At 40.7% G+C, this 16,835-nt stretch overlaps 1 protein-coding gene across 1 annotated transcript; it reads right to left on the bottom strand.

The window, feature by feature from the left end:
- Positions 1-11,734: 11,734 nt before the first annotated feature.
- Positions 11,735-13,153, bottom strand: LOC122048605 (UDP-glycosyltransferase 73C4-like). The gene has a single exon (XM_042610153.1). The coding sequence runs from the start codon at positions 13,151-13,153 to the stop codon at positions 11,735-11,737; it is 1,419 nt and encodes a 472-aa protein (XP_042466087.1).
- Positions 13,154-16,835: the final 3,682 nt, after the last annotated feature.

Genomic DNA, 16,835 nt, shown 5'->3' with positions numbered 1-16,835 from the left:
AAATACAAAAATATCATGTCATACATACATGATGTAGCTATAACATGCTTTTCTTTTGAAAATTGCTTATTTTGATGTATGTCATTAATCATCATGCAGTATGTCAATTTCCTTGTAATTAAGGACAAAAGGCATTTATTATGTATGGAAGTGTTCCAACAAGAGGGATCATATCAAGTGACATCCTAGATGGATGATCATGATTTTTACAATGCCTAGATAGAGATGCATGATCCCTTAGTTTAGGGCAAGACCAAATATACATCTCACAAAGAACTATAAGGTGACTTGTATGTGTTTTAATACACGTTAGATACAAGTGAGATGTTAAGATGGTGAACAAAACTCAAGATAATGATATAGTGCATCTTGTTGAGTTTTAGGTTCATCAAAACACAGTTATGTATCTTCCAATCATTGGGAAAGCTAATGTACAAGTCATGTGCATTGAGCCCAAAGAACGTGGTTGGATATTGGTTTTGAAAATGATTTCAAAATACTTTCGAAAAACCTTGGTGAAGACTATCTTTTGATAGTAATCATCATTGAAAAGTTAAACACAGATTAGGAGAAAACATTGAAGTTTTCAAGAGTTTTCAAATTTGTGTCAATCTTTAAAAATAGGAAGTATTTTCATAGAAAACTATTTTTCCCTGATAAAGTATACCCTAAATAATGTTTACATGAGTTTTCATGATGAAAACAAGTATGGATTGGTTAAGAAAAACCAAAGTGAAGTTTCGGTTGAGGTTTAGTTTCATTATTGAATTTTGAACCTTAAAACTTCGAGTTTTGGTTTTCCTAATTATTTAGGAATCCCAAGTCATTGTTGGTGCAATGATGAAAGTTTGACCATATTTTTAGGGGGAGTTACCCTTTGTAAACATAAAAATCTTTTCCAAGACCAAAAGGAGGTCAAGTGTTAAGGTAGCACATGACATTGGTATGAGAGGTGTTACCAAGGACAAGGGAGAGTCATCCAAGGCCAATAAGAAGGAATATGCTAGGGTAGCATATAATTATAGCAAGGATGAGGTGTCCAAGATTAAGGACAAGAAGAAATTAATCAAAGACAAGGTGTCTAAGGTTAAGAAGGTGAGTTTTGTAGGCCAAGTATCACCCGAGGTGCACCGAAGTGGCCTAGCCATAGTGGATGAGTCACCAAGGGAGGTGACTAAGGTTAAGATTCCTAAGGTTAGGAAGAGCCTTTGGGACCCATGGTAGATGGGTTATCAAATGTGCCAAGTGGTTAGGAGACGAACTTAAGTCTCTAACATAGTGGGTTGGCACAATTGAGTTGAGTTTCATGCATAGAAATATGAATTGGATTCATATTGCATGAAAATTAATTTTTGATGTATAGATGCCATATAAACTAATGCTAGTGATGCATTATGGTTTAGTATGGACAGATACATCAAGAGAAAGCTAAAACTAGGACTTTAGGTCAAGGTTTAATTGAACCATTTAGCTAGTTTTGAATTTTGTGTCAATCTTGGGATATGTAATATATATATTTATATATATATTTTTCTCAAGTAGATATTGATATAATAGACCTCTCCACAAAATTTGGAGATTTTTGGAGATCTAGGGAATTTTTGGTGCATTTCTGAAGTTGGCCTGAAAAGGCTGATTTTTTTTCAGAAATAGGATACCAGTCGACTGGTACAGATACCAGTCGACTGGTAACAGTATTTTCGAGCACATAATGTCTCTGTAAGCTCATTTTGTCGATACCAGTCGACTGGTGATGATACCAGTCGACTGGTAACAGTAGATTTCGACCACAGAATGCTTCTGTAAGGTTGTGTCGAAGGGGGCAGTCGACTGATACCAGACTGATATTGTTTTTCAGAGCCGTTCTTGACCGTGTCAACTTGTTTAGATGTATGGGATCCATGGGGGATAAATACATGAGTTTAGGATCAATTTAGATGACAAGTTTTCAACAATTGGGATATTGTTGGAGAACTTTTTGGATGTTAGGCAAAGAGGGAGAAGTAAGGTTTAATTGGGAAAACCTTAAGTTCCTTTACGTAGGGGGAGCCTTGGGATAGGTTCTTAAAAAGCCATGTGACAAAATCCTAGCTCAATGGGAAGCTTAGGTGTAGGGGGAGCCTTGTGATAGGTTCCAATGCTTGGTGCATTGTTTCGGCGGTTGCCAAGTGTGTAGCCTTGGCAATGTAAGTCCATTCGGCGGAGTAAGTCCAAGTGTGTAGCCTTGGCATCGTAAGTCCATTGTTTTTAGCATGTTTATTTGCTATATGTTTTCCCTAACTTAAACGTATTGCCAAACACCAAAAAGGGGGAGATTGTTGGAGCAATCCCAATGGTCCGCGGGACCATGTGTTTTGGTGTTTGGGCAAAGGGTTTAAGTTAGGATTACCCTCATTATTTGATATGTGTACTTGAGTTGTGCAGGACTGCAGGTGACACATGTGACTCAGGTTGACGGCTTTGGGTCCGGTGAAGGATGGAGCATCCGAGGGACCGTGGATAAGGTAGCAAGGACAAGGGCCGAGGGAAGCGACTTCGAGGCATACGCGAAGGATGACATTGGGGACGAGCCGCGGGCTTGGATGCATCCGAGGGACGAGAGCCAAAGGAAGTAGGCTTGAAGGCAAGAGGTCAAGGCTGCAAAGAAGAGTCAAATGAGTCGTGAGGGTACGAGTGCATGAGAGATTGTACTCGGAGTAAAATCTACTGTAGCATACTGTAGCAGTCGACTGGTGTATGGACCAGTCGACTGATGCACTGTAGCAGATAGCCGTTGAGAGAGCCGTTGGGCTGGCATCAGTCGACTGGTAACGGGCAAATCAGGTTCTGATTTGTTCCAAGCTCTATAAGAAGGAGCTTGGTATGGCCGGCCAAGGCGACGAAATTGGACTTGGTTAAAGTCTAATTAGTAGTCTACTTGTGCTCAAGAGATCTTTGTGTGCCAAGAGGTCTTGGTTGGAGTTGTGGTGAGGTTTCTCCACCCACAAGGAGATTGAGCTAGCCGGAGTTTGCCGGGGACTAATCCACCGACGGATTGAGGGATCGTCCACCTTACGGACACGCCGTGGAGTAGGAGCAAGTTATCTCCGAACCACGTACACGCCTTGTGTTAGGGTTTGTGTTTGGTTTGTTGTCTTCTTCCTTCTTGTTTTAGGTTAACTTTCGTATTTGTTAGTTTGCTTTTGTATTCTGCTGTGCACTAACATTATAGGAAGTAAAGATTTGGGTGAGACGCTATTCACCCCCCTCTAGCGGACGTCAAGGTCCTAACAGTCTGAACCCTTAGGTCTGGATCACCAATTATTTGGTTAATTGGATGATTTGGGTTGACTCTTATAGTTCTAGGAGGTTGATTCTCTTAAGGTTCGTCTTCCTCTTCGCGATATTGATTGGTTCCTTCTTGATTACTGTTACCTTGAATAAACTCTATTGGCTGAAGTTGGGTTTGTTCTAGGTTTTGTTTAGATTCCTCAAATTTTACATTGGTGGTTTCTTCAATTCTTAGTGTAACCTTATTGTATATTTTTTAACCCCTACTATTCAGTGAATATCCTATAAAAATTTCATTTTCTATTTTAGAAGTGAATTTTCCTAAGTGTTTTCTTGTGTTTAGTATGAAGGCTAGACACCCAAATACTTTAAAGTATTTTATATTATGTTGTTTATTATAATATATTTCGAAGAAAGTTTGTTATGTGTTTTATTTAGTGTTGTTCTATTTTGAACATAACATGTTGTACTAATAGCTTCTGCCCAAAAGCACTTAGGTAGATTATATTCATTTAGCATTGTTCTAGAGGCTTCAAGTAGAGTTCTATTTTTTCTTTTTACAATTTCATTTTGTTGAGGTGTTTTAGGACACGAAAATTCATGATGATATCCATTTTCAAGAAAAAATTTATTAAAATTATGATTTTTAAATTCACCCCCATTGTCACTTCTAATTCTTTTAATTTTAATGTCATTTTCATTTTCAACTTGTTTGTAAAAATTTGTAAAGGTTTCAAAAGTTTCATCCTTATTTTTTAAGAATGTTACCTATGTGAACCTGGAATAGTCGTCTATTATTACTAGACAATATAAACTTCCATTTATGGATTTGACCCTATGAGAGTCAAATAAGTCTAAGTGTAAAAGTTCTAGTATAGAGTTTGTTTGAAGTTGATTAGTTGGTTTGTGAGTGGATTTTGTTTGCTTTCCTTGTTGACAAGCATTACAAATTGTTGAGTCTAAGTTAGGTAATTTTGGTAATCCTCTAACTAATCCATTTAATTTGCTTATATTTATGAAGTTTGTGTGTGACAATCTTCTATATCATAACCAAGTTTCTTCTTTTTGTGTTAAATAACACTTAAGTGAAGAAGTGGTTAGGTTAATTGCATAGATGTTGTCTCTTCTAAACCCTTTTAGACTTATTGTAGGGTTATCTAAGAGCTTGATTAAGCATTCTGAAGATAGGAACCTAACCTTATATTCAGTGTCACATAGTTGACTAATACTGAGAAGGTTATACTTGAAATTTTCAACAAGTAACACATTTGTAATAATAAAGTTAGTTTTAAGTTCAATATTACCTATGTCGATTACCTTGAGTTTGTCGTTGTTCCCAAAGGCAACTGTTCCTAAGCTTTTATAGATAAGTTGAGTGAATTTGGTGTGATCTCTAATCATATGTTTGGAGCAACCATTGTCCAAGATCCACTTGGTTTCCTATAATAGGTAGGAGTTAAGGTTAGTCTGAGTTTGATTTTACTTGAAATGATTTTAATTGTTTGGTTAAGAATAATTTTTAAAATAATTTTTAAGTTAAAATAATTTTTAAAATAATTTTTTAAGTTAAAATAATTTTTAAAATAATTTTTTAAGTTTAAAATAATTTTTAAGTTAGAATAATTTTTTAAGTTAAAATAAATTTTTTTGGTTAAAATAATTTTTAAGTTAAAATAATTTTTAAGTTAAAATATTTTTTAAAAAAATATTTAAGATAATTACTAAATTAAATTTTAAGTTAAATTAATTTTAAGCAAATTTTAAAGTTAATCTGAAATTAAATTTTTAGTTTTAATTTAATTTAATTCAATTTAATTCAATTCAATTCAATTTAATTCATGATTTTGGTCCTTAGTCATCTCACCCGATCTAAATTTTCAATAAGGGAATCCTATAATTTTATGAGATGAATTTGATTTTTAGGGTTTGGTTTAACTTTGTGTTAGATTCAGGTTTAGTTTTGAGCTCAACAAATAGATATTCTTTGGATAAACTTCTGGGCTATGGTAAGTCATTTGGACATCATTAGAGTAACCATGCCTTCAAGGTTTTCCAAATAGTCCTATCCACTGAACTTAATACAAAACCTTGGTCTAACTGGTTAGGATCCGTAAAGGGTAGCTTCAGTTAGTTCCACTAAGCCAAATGCACCAGGTCGAAGTCATATCTTTCTAGACATGAATAAACAAAGTTTTCCTAACGTACTATCATCCAAAACTTCACCAGTATCGTTGGTCAAGTTAAGCTGCTATCCTTTTAAACTAGTCCTAATTACCCTGCCGGGTAGGTTAGTTTTTGGTTACCCTGTCGGGTAGATTAGTTTTGGAGGTGTCAGCTATTCTGGAGCCTCCCCCTAAATTATTGGCCTGCATGTATTTTCAAGTTTTAGTTCTAGGTTTATGTCTGTTACTTTTATAATTATATTTAACTTGATGATAGTCTAGTTTTTGGTGAGTTTTAAAATATTTCAATTTTGATTTAGTTAGTCTAGGTTTGTGTTTTGAGTTTTGATTTGGTTTATCAGATTTTATATAGTATATTTTATCTTTGGGTATGTAATATTGGTTAATTCCTACTTACGTGGTTAAGCACACTTTTGGAACTCAAGCTTTAGTTTATTGTTTGTGTTGGGTTAATAGTGATTTAAATGTTTTATTTAAACTTGACTTGTAGCCAAGTCCGGTTTTATTGTAGACAACTTTTGACTATTTAAAATAAGATCTAAATTTTTAGATCTTATTGTAAATTTTTCTAAAAGTCCTTTTGATTTATTAATTTCTATTTTTAGTGTTGAATTTTCCTCCTCAAGTCTTAGGTCTTGAGTTGGATTAGAATTTGAGATTTGTTCCTTAAGGTTCTGGTTTTTCTCAAGGAGCAATTTATTTTCATTTTCAATTGCAGTTAATTTTTTATCTAAACAAGCAATAATTTTAAAAAATTTCTTATTTAAGCTACAGTATGCTTCTTCGGGACCTTCGGAAACGAGTATGGACTCGTGGCTTGATTTAGGTTCGGACCCGTCTTTCGATTCGTCCTTCGATTCTTCTTCGCAAGTCATCAACATGAGGTAGCTTTGATGCTTTTAATCTTCCTCCTCCAATTCTTCTGAAGATGAGTCATCCCAGGTTGCTTTGAGAGTCTTCTTCTTGGTTGTTTTCAACTTGTCGCTCTTCAATTTCAGACACTCGTTCTTGTAGTGACCTTTCTTATTGCACCCGAATCAAGTCACGTTCCTTGGTTCAGTCGAGGAGTTGATCTTCTACAAGCCCCTTTTGCTGAAGTTCTTCTTCCTCCTAGTGAACATCTTCCTTACCAGGTTCACCAAGTACTCTTCATCTTCAGGATCTTGGTCAGACTCATCTTCAGGTTCAGGCTTGGTTTTTGTCCTTTCCTTGGAGGGACCTGCAAACAAAGCGATACCTTTCTCGGTTTTGGCATTAGTCTGCTCGTGTAATTCAAGTTCGCAAAATAACTTGTCTAATTTTAATTTAGAAAGGTTCTTTGAAATCTTGTAGGCATCCACGATGGATGACCACAATGTATTTCGTGGAAACGTGTTTAAGACATACCTGATTAAGTCGTGATTCTCCATCTGATGGCATATCGCGTGAAGTCCGTTGAGGATGTCCTTGATCCTCGCATGAAGTTGATTTGACGTTTCTCCTTCTTGTATTTTAATATTAAAAAATTTATTTAGAAGGAGATCACACTTAGTTACCTTGGCGTCGCTCGTTCCTTCGTGTAGTTCTACCAGCTTGTCCCATAATTCTTTCGCATTTTGGTGTGGACCCCCTCGGTTCAGTTCTTCCCTTATCAGCCCGCATTGCAGTGTGTTGAGAGTTTTGAAGTCCGTTGAGGCTTTCTTTTTCATGTCTGGAGTCCACTGTTCCGGGTCCAGTAGATTTCTGGAGTTGTCAACCGGCGCCTTGTAGCCTCTGGTGACGCTGAACCACAGGTCGAAGTTGTTCTTCAAGTAGACCTCCATTCGCTTCTTCCAGTAGGGGAAGTCGTCTCCGTTGAACAGAGAAGGATGGACTGTGTTGAAGCCTTCGATTTGAGACATTTTTACCTTGCACACACAAAAAAAAACAAGAAGTCCCAAGACTTGGTCTTGAATTAGTAGTGCGGTATTTAAATAAAAAGTATCTAAGACTGAATTAGTGTTGCACCAATTCAGAATAATTGCTACGAGAAATTTTCCAAAAAGGTAACGATACCAGTTTTGATTATAACGTAAAACTGAAAATCGAAAAAAAAAAATTGAAAAAGAATTTCACCCCCTTGTCTGATTGATGGTTGCAGCTAATCAGAGCAGTACCTGCTCTGATACCACTTGTTGGATCGTGAAAATCGACAGGGGGGTGAATATCGATCGAAAATGTTCGTAGAGTAAGCAGCAAAAAAGTAGGGTCACAACGCTAACAAGAACTGTTTTACTTGGTTCAGAGCCTTCGTCGACTCCTACTCCAAGGCCCGCACTCGTCGAGTGCTTTTGTTGGGCAATCCACTAGCAGTTTGAAAAGAATATTACAAATGAAAGTACAGAAATGCTTAGAAGTAAAATACCGACAACAATTAAGTAAAGAGAAAGCAGCACGTTGTCGGAGAAGCTTCGCAGCGTCGCAGGAGCACAACACAGTAGAGCAAGCGTTGGAAGACGTTGTAGTGAATTGTATTTTGCTCTAGGGCTCACCCTCCTTATATAGAAAGCTTTGGGCGCCCAGATCCCTTCCGGGCGCCTGGACTCTGACATAGATCAACCAACCAGAGAGCTTCACGTGGCGAAGCGACGAAGTGATAGAGTTTGCATTCCGGGCGCTCGGACCCCATTTTCCAGCAGCTTCAACTCCCTGCAAGAAAATGTTAGTCTAAAGCACAATGAAAATTATATTACCCTGCAAAACAAAGTGTTAACACAGTTATAATAATCAAATAGAGTATTCATTAGATTCCATCTCACCGAGACCGAAATCTAGTCAAGATCTCAACTTAGAATTTCGAAATAGTTCTAAGTTGGATCGGCGCCTAAGTTCCCTTCCCGAGAATGTGTCCTGACAATCACTCCCCTCCAGTGACTTACCTTAACTTACCTGCCAGACGTCCGGTCAGCCCTTCGACCCATCTGGACTTCGTCCCAGCTATCAGGTCAGCCCGTTGACCTAGTTGGACTTCGTGCCTGACATCTGGTCAGCCCGTCGATCTGTCTGGACTTCGTGTTAGCTATTCGGTCGGCCCGTCAACCTAGCTGGGCTTCCTGCAAGACATCTGATCGGCCCGTCGACCTGTCTGGACTTCGTGCCAACCATCCGGTCGGCCCGTCGACCTAATTGGGCTTCTCTTGCACACTTGGTCAAAGCATTAGTCACAATGAAACTAACTTAACCTACTTTGTCATTCATCAAAACTTGAGTTAGATCGTTAGTACTAACCACACCAACAGTACTCTATGGTCGTGTCTCAAGATATGGACGTGCTACTACGACCAAGAAAAATGAAAAATGGAGCGAGAAAATGCTAAACACAGGCTATCCATGCCACATCATCGAGCCTCATTATCGAGCCAAACATGTGAAGTATATATGAAGAAAAAGACTTTTAATATAAAGTTTTAATCAAAGAACATGCTTCGGTCGTGTCCCATAACATGAGTGTGTTCATTCAGAAGAAATCGGGTGCTAAACAGTGTTAAAATGGAGCCAACAGCTTCCACCACGGCCTGACCCTGCCGGCGAGCACGATCGTGTCAAAAATGGAGATTTTCTAGAGCTAACCACGGTCGGGTGTGTTAGCCTCTGAACTGCACTGTGTACCAAAGTTTGAACAACCATAACTTTTAGCTCGGTTCGAGTCATGAGTCGTATGACCTATTAAAAGTTAGATAATTTCAAAATCTATAATTTTGATTTAAGGTCTAACATGAGAAAACCAACTTTAAGAGTTGAAAAACCTATTTGGGTGGAGCTAACCAAATGTACAAATCTGGACAGCTTGGGGAAGATATAAAAGGGTGAAGGAAACTCTTCTTTTGATCATCTCTGACCAGGGGATGACCCCTTCCTTGGGAGAGAGTTCTTCTCTCTAGGGAAATCCTAGAGCAACCATCTTCATCCATCTCGACGATCCGTCCACTTCCAGAGCAAGGATTTCATCCGAGAAGACTAACAACACATCAATAAACATTCTCTTCTCTCTATCTTGTGTATTAAGTTGTAGATTGTAATTTTCTTTGTCTCTTGGTTATATTTCGGTCTTCATAGAGATCTCTAAATTCTAGGAGTAGGGAGTAACAATGATGTGATTGTTGATGCATGAACTATGTATTTGGTCATTTCCATATTCTATGATATGTTTCTTTGTGGTCCGGACCTACTATGTACACATGATCTTGATGCTAAAAACATAAGATTCGTATCCTATGAGGTGCAGGGATGAACCGAAAGGATAACCTAATCCTTCCGACCCATAAAAACCCGAGATGTGGAGAGCCACCTATGCAACGAGGAGCAATAGGCTATCATAAATCTTAATGGATCGGTTCTAATTTATCGCCACACATTAGGAGAAGGCAACTCGAGGGTTGTGGGATCATGTGACAAGGAACCTTAAGAAAACAATCCCTTAGCTCCGTCGCTCTGAAAGTAGACGATAAATTGGAATGGATATGTCGGTGTAATCCCCGAAGTTCATATCGGATATCATACGATAGTCTACTTACATAAATAATCATTGAGGATAGAACACCAAACATAGATTACGCGTTTACAAGCATTATAGTGAAATCAAAGTCTTAGAATTGTTCCCCCCAATTCTGACTTCTCTCTTTGACCATTTGCCTTCCCTTAACCACCTTTGCTCTAGGCTTCTCTCAAACCTTTCCCTCTTGCTCTCTCAACTCTCTCTCTTTCTCAATCTCTTGTTCTCATGACCACACATAACCTTCGACTGCTTAGACAACTTGCTTTGAGACTTCAACTAGTGTTTAATCAACAGTCTCTATAGATCGATATTTGTATTACTTGACAATAAAATCACGCACTTACTATTTACCGCATCAAATTTTTGGTGTCATTATCAAGGACTATTTCAATTAATATTAATTGATTAACAATTTAGTTAATCTATATTTCTTTCTGTATTTCTTTGCTACGATATCTTTCATTCTTCTTCTAATGTTTTGTTGTCCTTTCTGACCTCTTTATTTCAGGTGGACAAGTTTTCTTTATAAACAAGACGAATGCTCAAACTTAATGGTTTGACTTATTGGATGTTGTAAATTTTTTAAAATGATATTGTGAGCTTTAAGGTGTAAGATGGCATGATGTCAATGATTGCCCAATGATTTTAGACCCTGCATATAGAGTGCATGGAGAAAAACGAGATATTGCCCCCAAATATCTTTAATGGCTACAACAGCTGTATTGTGAGATGTGTGAAGAAACAGGACATACAATCGATATTTACAACAAGTTACGTGATTTACAAATCAAGTGGAAAAATTTTATTGCAACTCAAAACAACTAGGACAAATAGGATGAAGACACTGAGGTATTAATTGCAAAAATGATTTAGTTATATCTACTGATATTATTGATACTCCTGTTGTTGATGATGATATATTTTGTCTTGACCATGGTGATATTAGGGATGAAAGTGTAAGGATTTGTGTTGTATAAGCAATGCCCCAAGAATCATCTCTTTTAATGGCACTACCACCGGACCTAGTTCATTTCCTATCCACATCTAAAACTATATTCAATGATTTACTCTCTTCAGTTATTAGTAATGGTAAGATTTTATTTGATATATCTAGGGTATTAACCAACCCTTTTTTGAGCATATTGGTGGCTAGATGTATTTGACACAGCAATCAAATAGATGATGTACGTAAATTATATTCACTTTTATACATATTTTAATGCACATCTATTTATATTTTATGGACATAATATATGTTCACTGCACCCTATTTTATTATTATGTCATATTTTTATTCTTTTTATTCGGAGATCTACTCTTTGCTTGTTTTATTTGACAGGATGCACTTTTGGAACGAAAACGACTCTGGTAGATGACTCAAAGAACAAATGAAGAAAAAGAGTCCGGTCATATGGAATCCATATTGCCGTGCCACATGCCCAGAGGAGAAGGTCACAACCGTATAAACCCATATTATCATGCCCCTACCAGAGGTAAATCAAGCTCAAGTCGTATGAAACCACATGGACATATCCCTTCTCTTGTGGCCAGACAACACATGACCACACTATCGTGCCCATCTTCTAGAGCCAATAAAAAGTTTTTGACCGTGTATTTTCACATGACTATGACGGAGAATACAAAGCCGTGTCATGTGAAAACAAGACTATTAAATCCTGGACAGACTACGTACTTATTTTGAAATGGTCGTACATTTGTATTGAATCATGGTGATTAGGGAGGGCATCTCCGTAGACCGTAAGCCTACTCAGTGCGAGAATCCTGGCCGAAATTGAGACGAGGCTAATTCCAAAAAAGCATCCAGGGAGGAAGACGAGCTCTCAGGAAATCCGCCGGCGAAGAATGCCCGCGCGCGCCTCCTGATGCCTTCGTCACCCATCAATCTTCGGATACCGCTCGCCAAGTCCTCCTTCGTCACTGCAGTCGCCGAGCTCAACCCGTCGACGGGGCGTCGGACGGCACACCCCACCTTGAGGTGACTCACTACCAACTTGGCGTTATGGTGCTGGTCCCCCCGCACGGGCCACGCCAGAATCGGCACCCCGCGCGCCACCGCTTCCACCGTCGAATTCCAACCGCAATGGCTTAAAAAAACCCCCACCGCTGGGTGGCCTAGGATCAACAGCTGAGGCGCCCACCCTCGGATTACCATTCCCTGCCTTCGCTTTGCCACTTCCTCTGCCTGCAGCAGCAATCGGCCATCGCTCTCCGTCGGCTGTCCCATTGCGTCCTCTGCCTCCGCCTCCGGCTGCATAACCCACACGAACGGCAGGTTCACGTCGTCCAAGGCAGCCGCAAGCTGGGCCAGCTCCTCGCCTGAGGGGGCGACCAGTGATCCGAACGAGATAAAGATCACCGATCCCGTCGGCTTCGCGTCCAACCATTGCACGAGCTCCTTCACGTCCACGCCGAACTCTTTCCCGGAACGGACCTCGCCCTCCCCCGTCGACCCCGCCGCGGCTCGCCAGAACGAATCAGGCAGCAACGGGCCGACGCCCCAGGCCGGCTTCCCCGCCGCCTTGGAGACGTAGTCCAAGAAGGGACGCTCCAGATCGCCGCACGTGTTGATGAGCAGCGCGATGGCGCCGTCGGCCCCCTCGACGCCCCTCTGGCGGCGAGGTCCACCGGGGCAAGCCGGGCCGCCGAAGGGCCTGTGGCGGGTGCTGAGGATGTCGGCTGGGGTGAGGGCTATGTCGTCGGGGAGGCCGGGGATGGGAACCGCGGTGGAGGAGTCGGGGAGGGCGTCGACGTCCAGTTGCCAGGATACGTAGTCGAGGGCTGCGGCGCATGCGCCGGACGTGAAGAGGCTGACGGCGGGGACGGAGTGCGCGAGACAGGTGTCGATGAGGCCGCTGAGCATGTCGTCGACGACAACGCAGAGGAGGGAGGTGTTCCGGGCGAAGAAGGCGAGGAGGAGAGAGTCGAGGGCGTCCTCGACAGGCTTGGCCTGGACGCGGAAGGGGTCCGGCAAGGGGATGATCTGGAGGGGGCGGACGAGGGGGTGAGGAGAAGCGAAGGCGGTGGAGGAGGTAGGCAGGAGGATAGCGACCCTGTAGTTTCGGCGGGCGAAGTGAGCGCAGAGTTGGGTGGCCGGGAAGATGTGTCCGGCGTTAGGGAACGGCACCACCACGATGTCAACCTCCAAGTTAGGAATAGCTTCGGCCATCCCGATTCTGTCTGTCGACACTCTCCTCCCTACTCGATCGATCTCTATCGATCTCTAGCTTCTGGCAACTTCGCCCCCGCCCCCATTCTGGGTTGGGTTTAATACACACCGAGAGGAAGGAAGGAGGAAGCGGACTCCAATTACGCCTCTCGGATGCCTTGGCGCTCAAGTCTCTCTCTGACATGCGATTTGGGCATATAAAATGCAATGGAATGACGAGGGGCAATGCCCCATCTTGTTAAGGTACCGGATGAGATTCTTGGCTTTCCCACCTCACTGTCATAGTGCCACTTTCGTTTCCTGGCTTGAATCATTGCCATCTATGAAATGATGGGAGCGGAAAAGTTACTAAATTGGATCGACTGGTTGAAATTTACGGGAGAGTTGAGAATTGAGATTGGACTTTAGATCATAATTGGTTTGACTATTTTTAGCTAAAGGTGGACTGCTACAAATGCTTGCACCTCTCATGTTATGGATAACATGGTTGGAGAATTAAGATTTTTCTAGTTTACCACCAAGTGTTTGTCTCAATTTAAAGTCCAACACAATTGGAAAAAAAATTAAAGAATATTATTATTATTATTATTTAAAATATCTCTCTCTTGAAAAGTTGAAATATTTTACTGAACTAACTATGCTGATTTCCATATTATCCATTTTGGCTACCTAACTTTTATAATTTTAAAAACACAGCATATTCTCTTTATACCTCTTCGCCTTTTTTAGTGTTCACGAAAGCAACATTTGAACCATTTTGCAAATGTAAGTCTCTAATTCCTGATGTCATCGGATGGCATTTCTCGCTCTAAGCATTTGTTCATAAATTTTTTTTCGAAATCCTATTCTCCCGACCAATCTCTTATATCATCGCCAACCACCTGCATCACCGTTTAAGCTCCTGCATCATCACCCTCTTCTAGTTTTTCCCTTAGTGGTCCCCGACAGCCTTGAAGGTTTGTTGTTATCCTGATGCGAAGCTTTTCTTCCCAGATTCCCTCTTACCAAAGCAATTGGATCGATGCTCTCATGACGAACATGTTGGAAAATTTTGAATGGAAATACGACGTGTAAATTTCATTCTTACAAAGAAAGTGAAGTCTTCCGGTTGATTCGGAACAAAATGGGTGAGAATCCAGGACCCGGATGACATCAACCTGAGGGATTTTTTTATGAACCCCATTATTTATAACATCAGTCAAATAACTCATTGACCAGCATATAAGACAAAGAAGATCGCCAACTTACCTACACGCCACGTGGCAAGCTTGCAAGCAAGCCACAACACGTGGCAAGCTTGCAAGCTTGCCACAGCTTGCATGCAAGCCACAACGTGACTTGCTCGTTGTGCTTGCAACAAGTTTGCAAGCAGAACAGAGGTCAACAGAGGTCTATATAAGACCTTGAGAGGATTGAAGCAAAAGTAGAGAAAAAAAAAAAAAAAACTCAAGTGATCTATGAGCTTTGTCCTCCTTGAATCCCCATGTTTCCTTCCCTTCTGTTGTATACTTCTTTTGCTCAACAGAAATAGTGATAGTTTTCGGATCTAGTTCAGATCGTCACGACAACCAGTGCTCGGTTGTGCTCGTGATCTTGCCATTTTATCCTGGGAAACAGACGTCCACCTAATCCTCTGAGCACCGCAGAGGGGCCGAATCTGTTTTAAGGAGACAGTGCTCTGCTAGACTCGACATCCACTCTGAATTCGTGTTGCAGCTCTCGACATCCTGTCAGCAACTCTCAGCAGCAACTTGGCGCCACTCGACAACTCACGGTGTCCGCGACTCACCTACTCGACGCGTGGCTCGGCTCGCTAGAGTCGACAGTTTGAGATTATCTGCTCAACCTACTTGATTGTAAGTCCTTGTGACTCTGGTACACACTCAGAATCGTGGAAAAAAGCTTCTGAGACGATCACACAGATTGTAACGGGTTTACTCCCAACAAAACTTAAAACAGATTCGTTCTGTTACCATGGCGGCAGAAAATGTTGAGATGCAACAGGCTCAACATGTGCCGACCTCCTCCGCCCCGATTGGGAATGTGTCAATCAATCATGGGGAAAAGCTATAAAAATTCACATGAGTGAATTTCAAGCAGTGGCAGCAGAAGTTGTTCTTCTACTTAACCACGCTAGGTCTGACACGTATCTTGACCGAGGAAACTTCCAAGGTTGTTAAGGGTGCAGATGAGGTGAACACTCTCCTTCTGATCGACAAATGGAACAATTCTGAGTTCCTCTATCGAAACTACATCCTTAACAATCTTGCCGACTCACTCTATCTTGTGTATTGTGAGATGAAAACGACAAAGGAACTGTGGGAATCTCTGGACAAGAAATATAAATCGGAGGATGCTGGGGCCAAAAAGTTTATTGTTGGTCGTTTCCTGGACTATAAGATGAGTGACTCGAAGTCTGTAATCAGTCAAGTCCAGGAGCTTCAAGTACTCTTACAAGAAATTCACTCAGAAGGTATGACTCTGAGCGAAACCTTCCAAGTGGCAGCTATCATCGAAAAGCTACCAACTGGCTGGAAGGACTTTAAGAATTATCTGAAACACAAGCGGAAGGAAATGAACCTAGAGGAACTTGTTGTTCGCCTTCATATAGAAGAATACAACAAGAATTCGGAGAGAAAACTGTTCTCTCAAGCTATTGTAAAAGTCAATGTTGTTGAGCACGGACAAAGCTCAAAACGGAAACATCCAAAATCTTCCACGAAGCAACCCAAAGGACAAAACATGAAAAAGAAGTTCTTAGGGAAATGCTACAATTGTGATCGTATGGGTCACAAGGCTTCAGACTGTAAAAGGCCAAAGAAGAAAAAGCCTTAGACCAACCTGGCAGGAGAACAGGATATGGATCTCTGCGCTGTGATCTCTGAGGTGAACCTAATAGGTTCCAATCCTCGATAATGGTGGATCGATACTGGAGCCACTAGACATGTGTGCTGCAGCAAGGAGCTACTCCACAACTTCGAAGAAGTCACTGGAGATAAACTGTTCATGGGGAACTCAGCAACCTCGGACATAATGGGCCGAGGAAAGGTGGTGCTGAAAATGACCTCAAGCAAGGATCTCACTCTGAACAATGTGCTGTATGTTCCGGAGATTCGAAAGAATCTAGTATCCGGATCACTGTTAAGCAAGCATGGCTTTCACATTGTCTTTGAGTCAAACAGAGTTGTACTGTCCAAGAACGGAGTGTTTATAGGAAGGGGTTATGTATCTGATGGGCTATTTAAGCTCAATGTAATGGCCATTACGCCCAAGATAAATAAAAATGAAAGCTCTTCCACTTATATGCTTGAGTCTTCGTGTTTATGGCATGGTAGACTAGGACATGTTAACTACGATGTATTGCGTAGATTAATAAACATGCAAAGCATACATACATTCCACCTTGACCCAAAACACAAGTGTGAGATTTGTGTTGAAGCGAAAATGACAAGGTCATCCTTTCAACATATTAAAAGAAGTAATGAACCACTTGACCTAATCCACACTGATGTGTGCGACCTAAAAGGTACGCCAACACGTGGTGGTAATAAATATTTCATCACTTTTGTAGATGATAACACAAAATATTGTTATGTGTATCTTCTCAAAAATAAGGATGAAGCTATAGAGAAATTCGCTCTCTATAAAAATGAGGTTGAAAACCAGCGTAATAGAAAGATTA

The sequence above is a fragment of the Zingiber officinale genome, chromosome 2B, assembly GCF_018446385.1.
Source record: "Zingiber officinale cultivar Zhangliang chromosome 2B, Zo_v1.1, whole genome shotgun sequence".
Classification (NCBI taxonomy): domain Eukaryota; kingdom Viridiplantae; phylum Streptophyta; class Magnoliopsida; order Zingiberales; family Zingiberaceae; genus Zingiber; species Zingiber officinale.
The sequence above is the reverse complement of the archived record's forward strand: the minus strand, read 5'-3'. Positions and strand labels throughout refer to the sequence as shown.

Bases quoted from the DNA above. Each gene is read 5' to 3' on its own strand.
- LOC122048605 (XM_042610153.1), bottom strand. From the start codon at position 13,153: ATGGCCGAAGCTATTCCTAACTTGGAGGTTGACATCGTGGTGGTGCCG.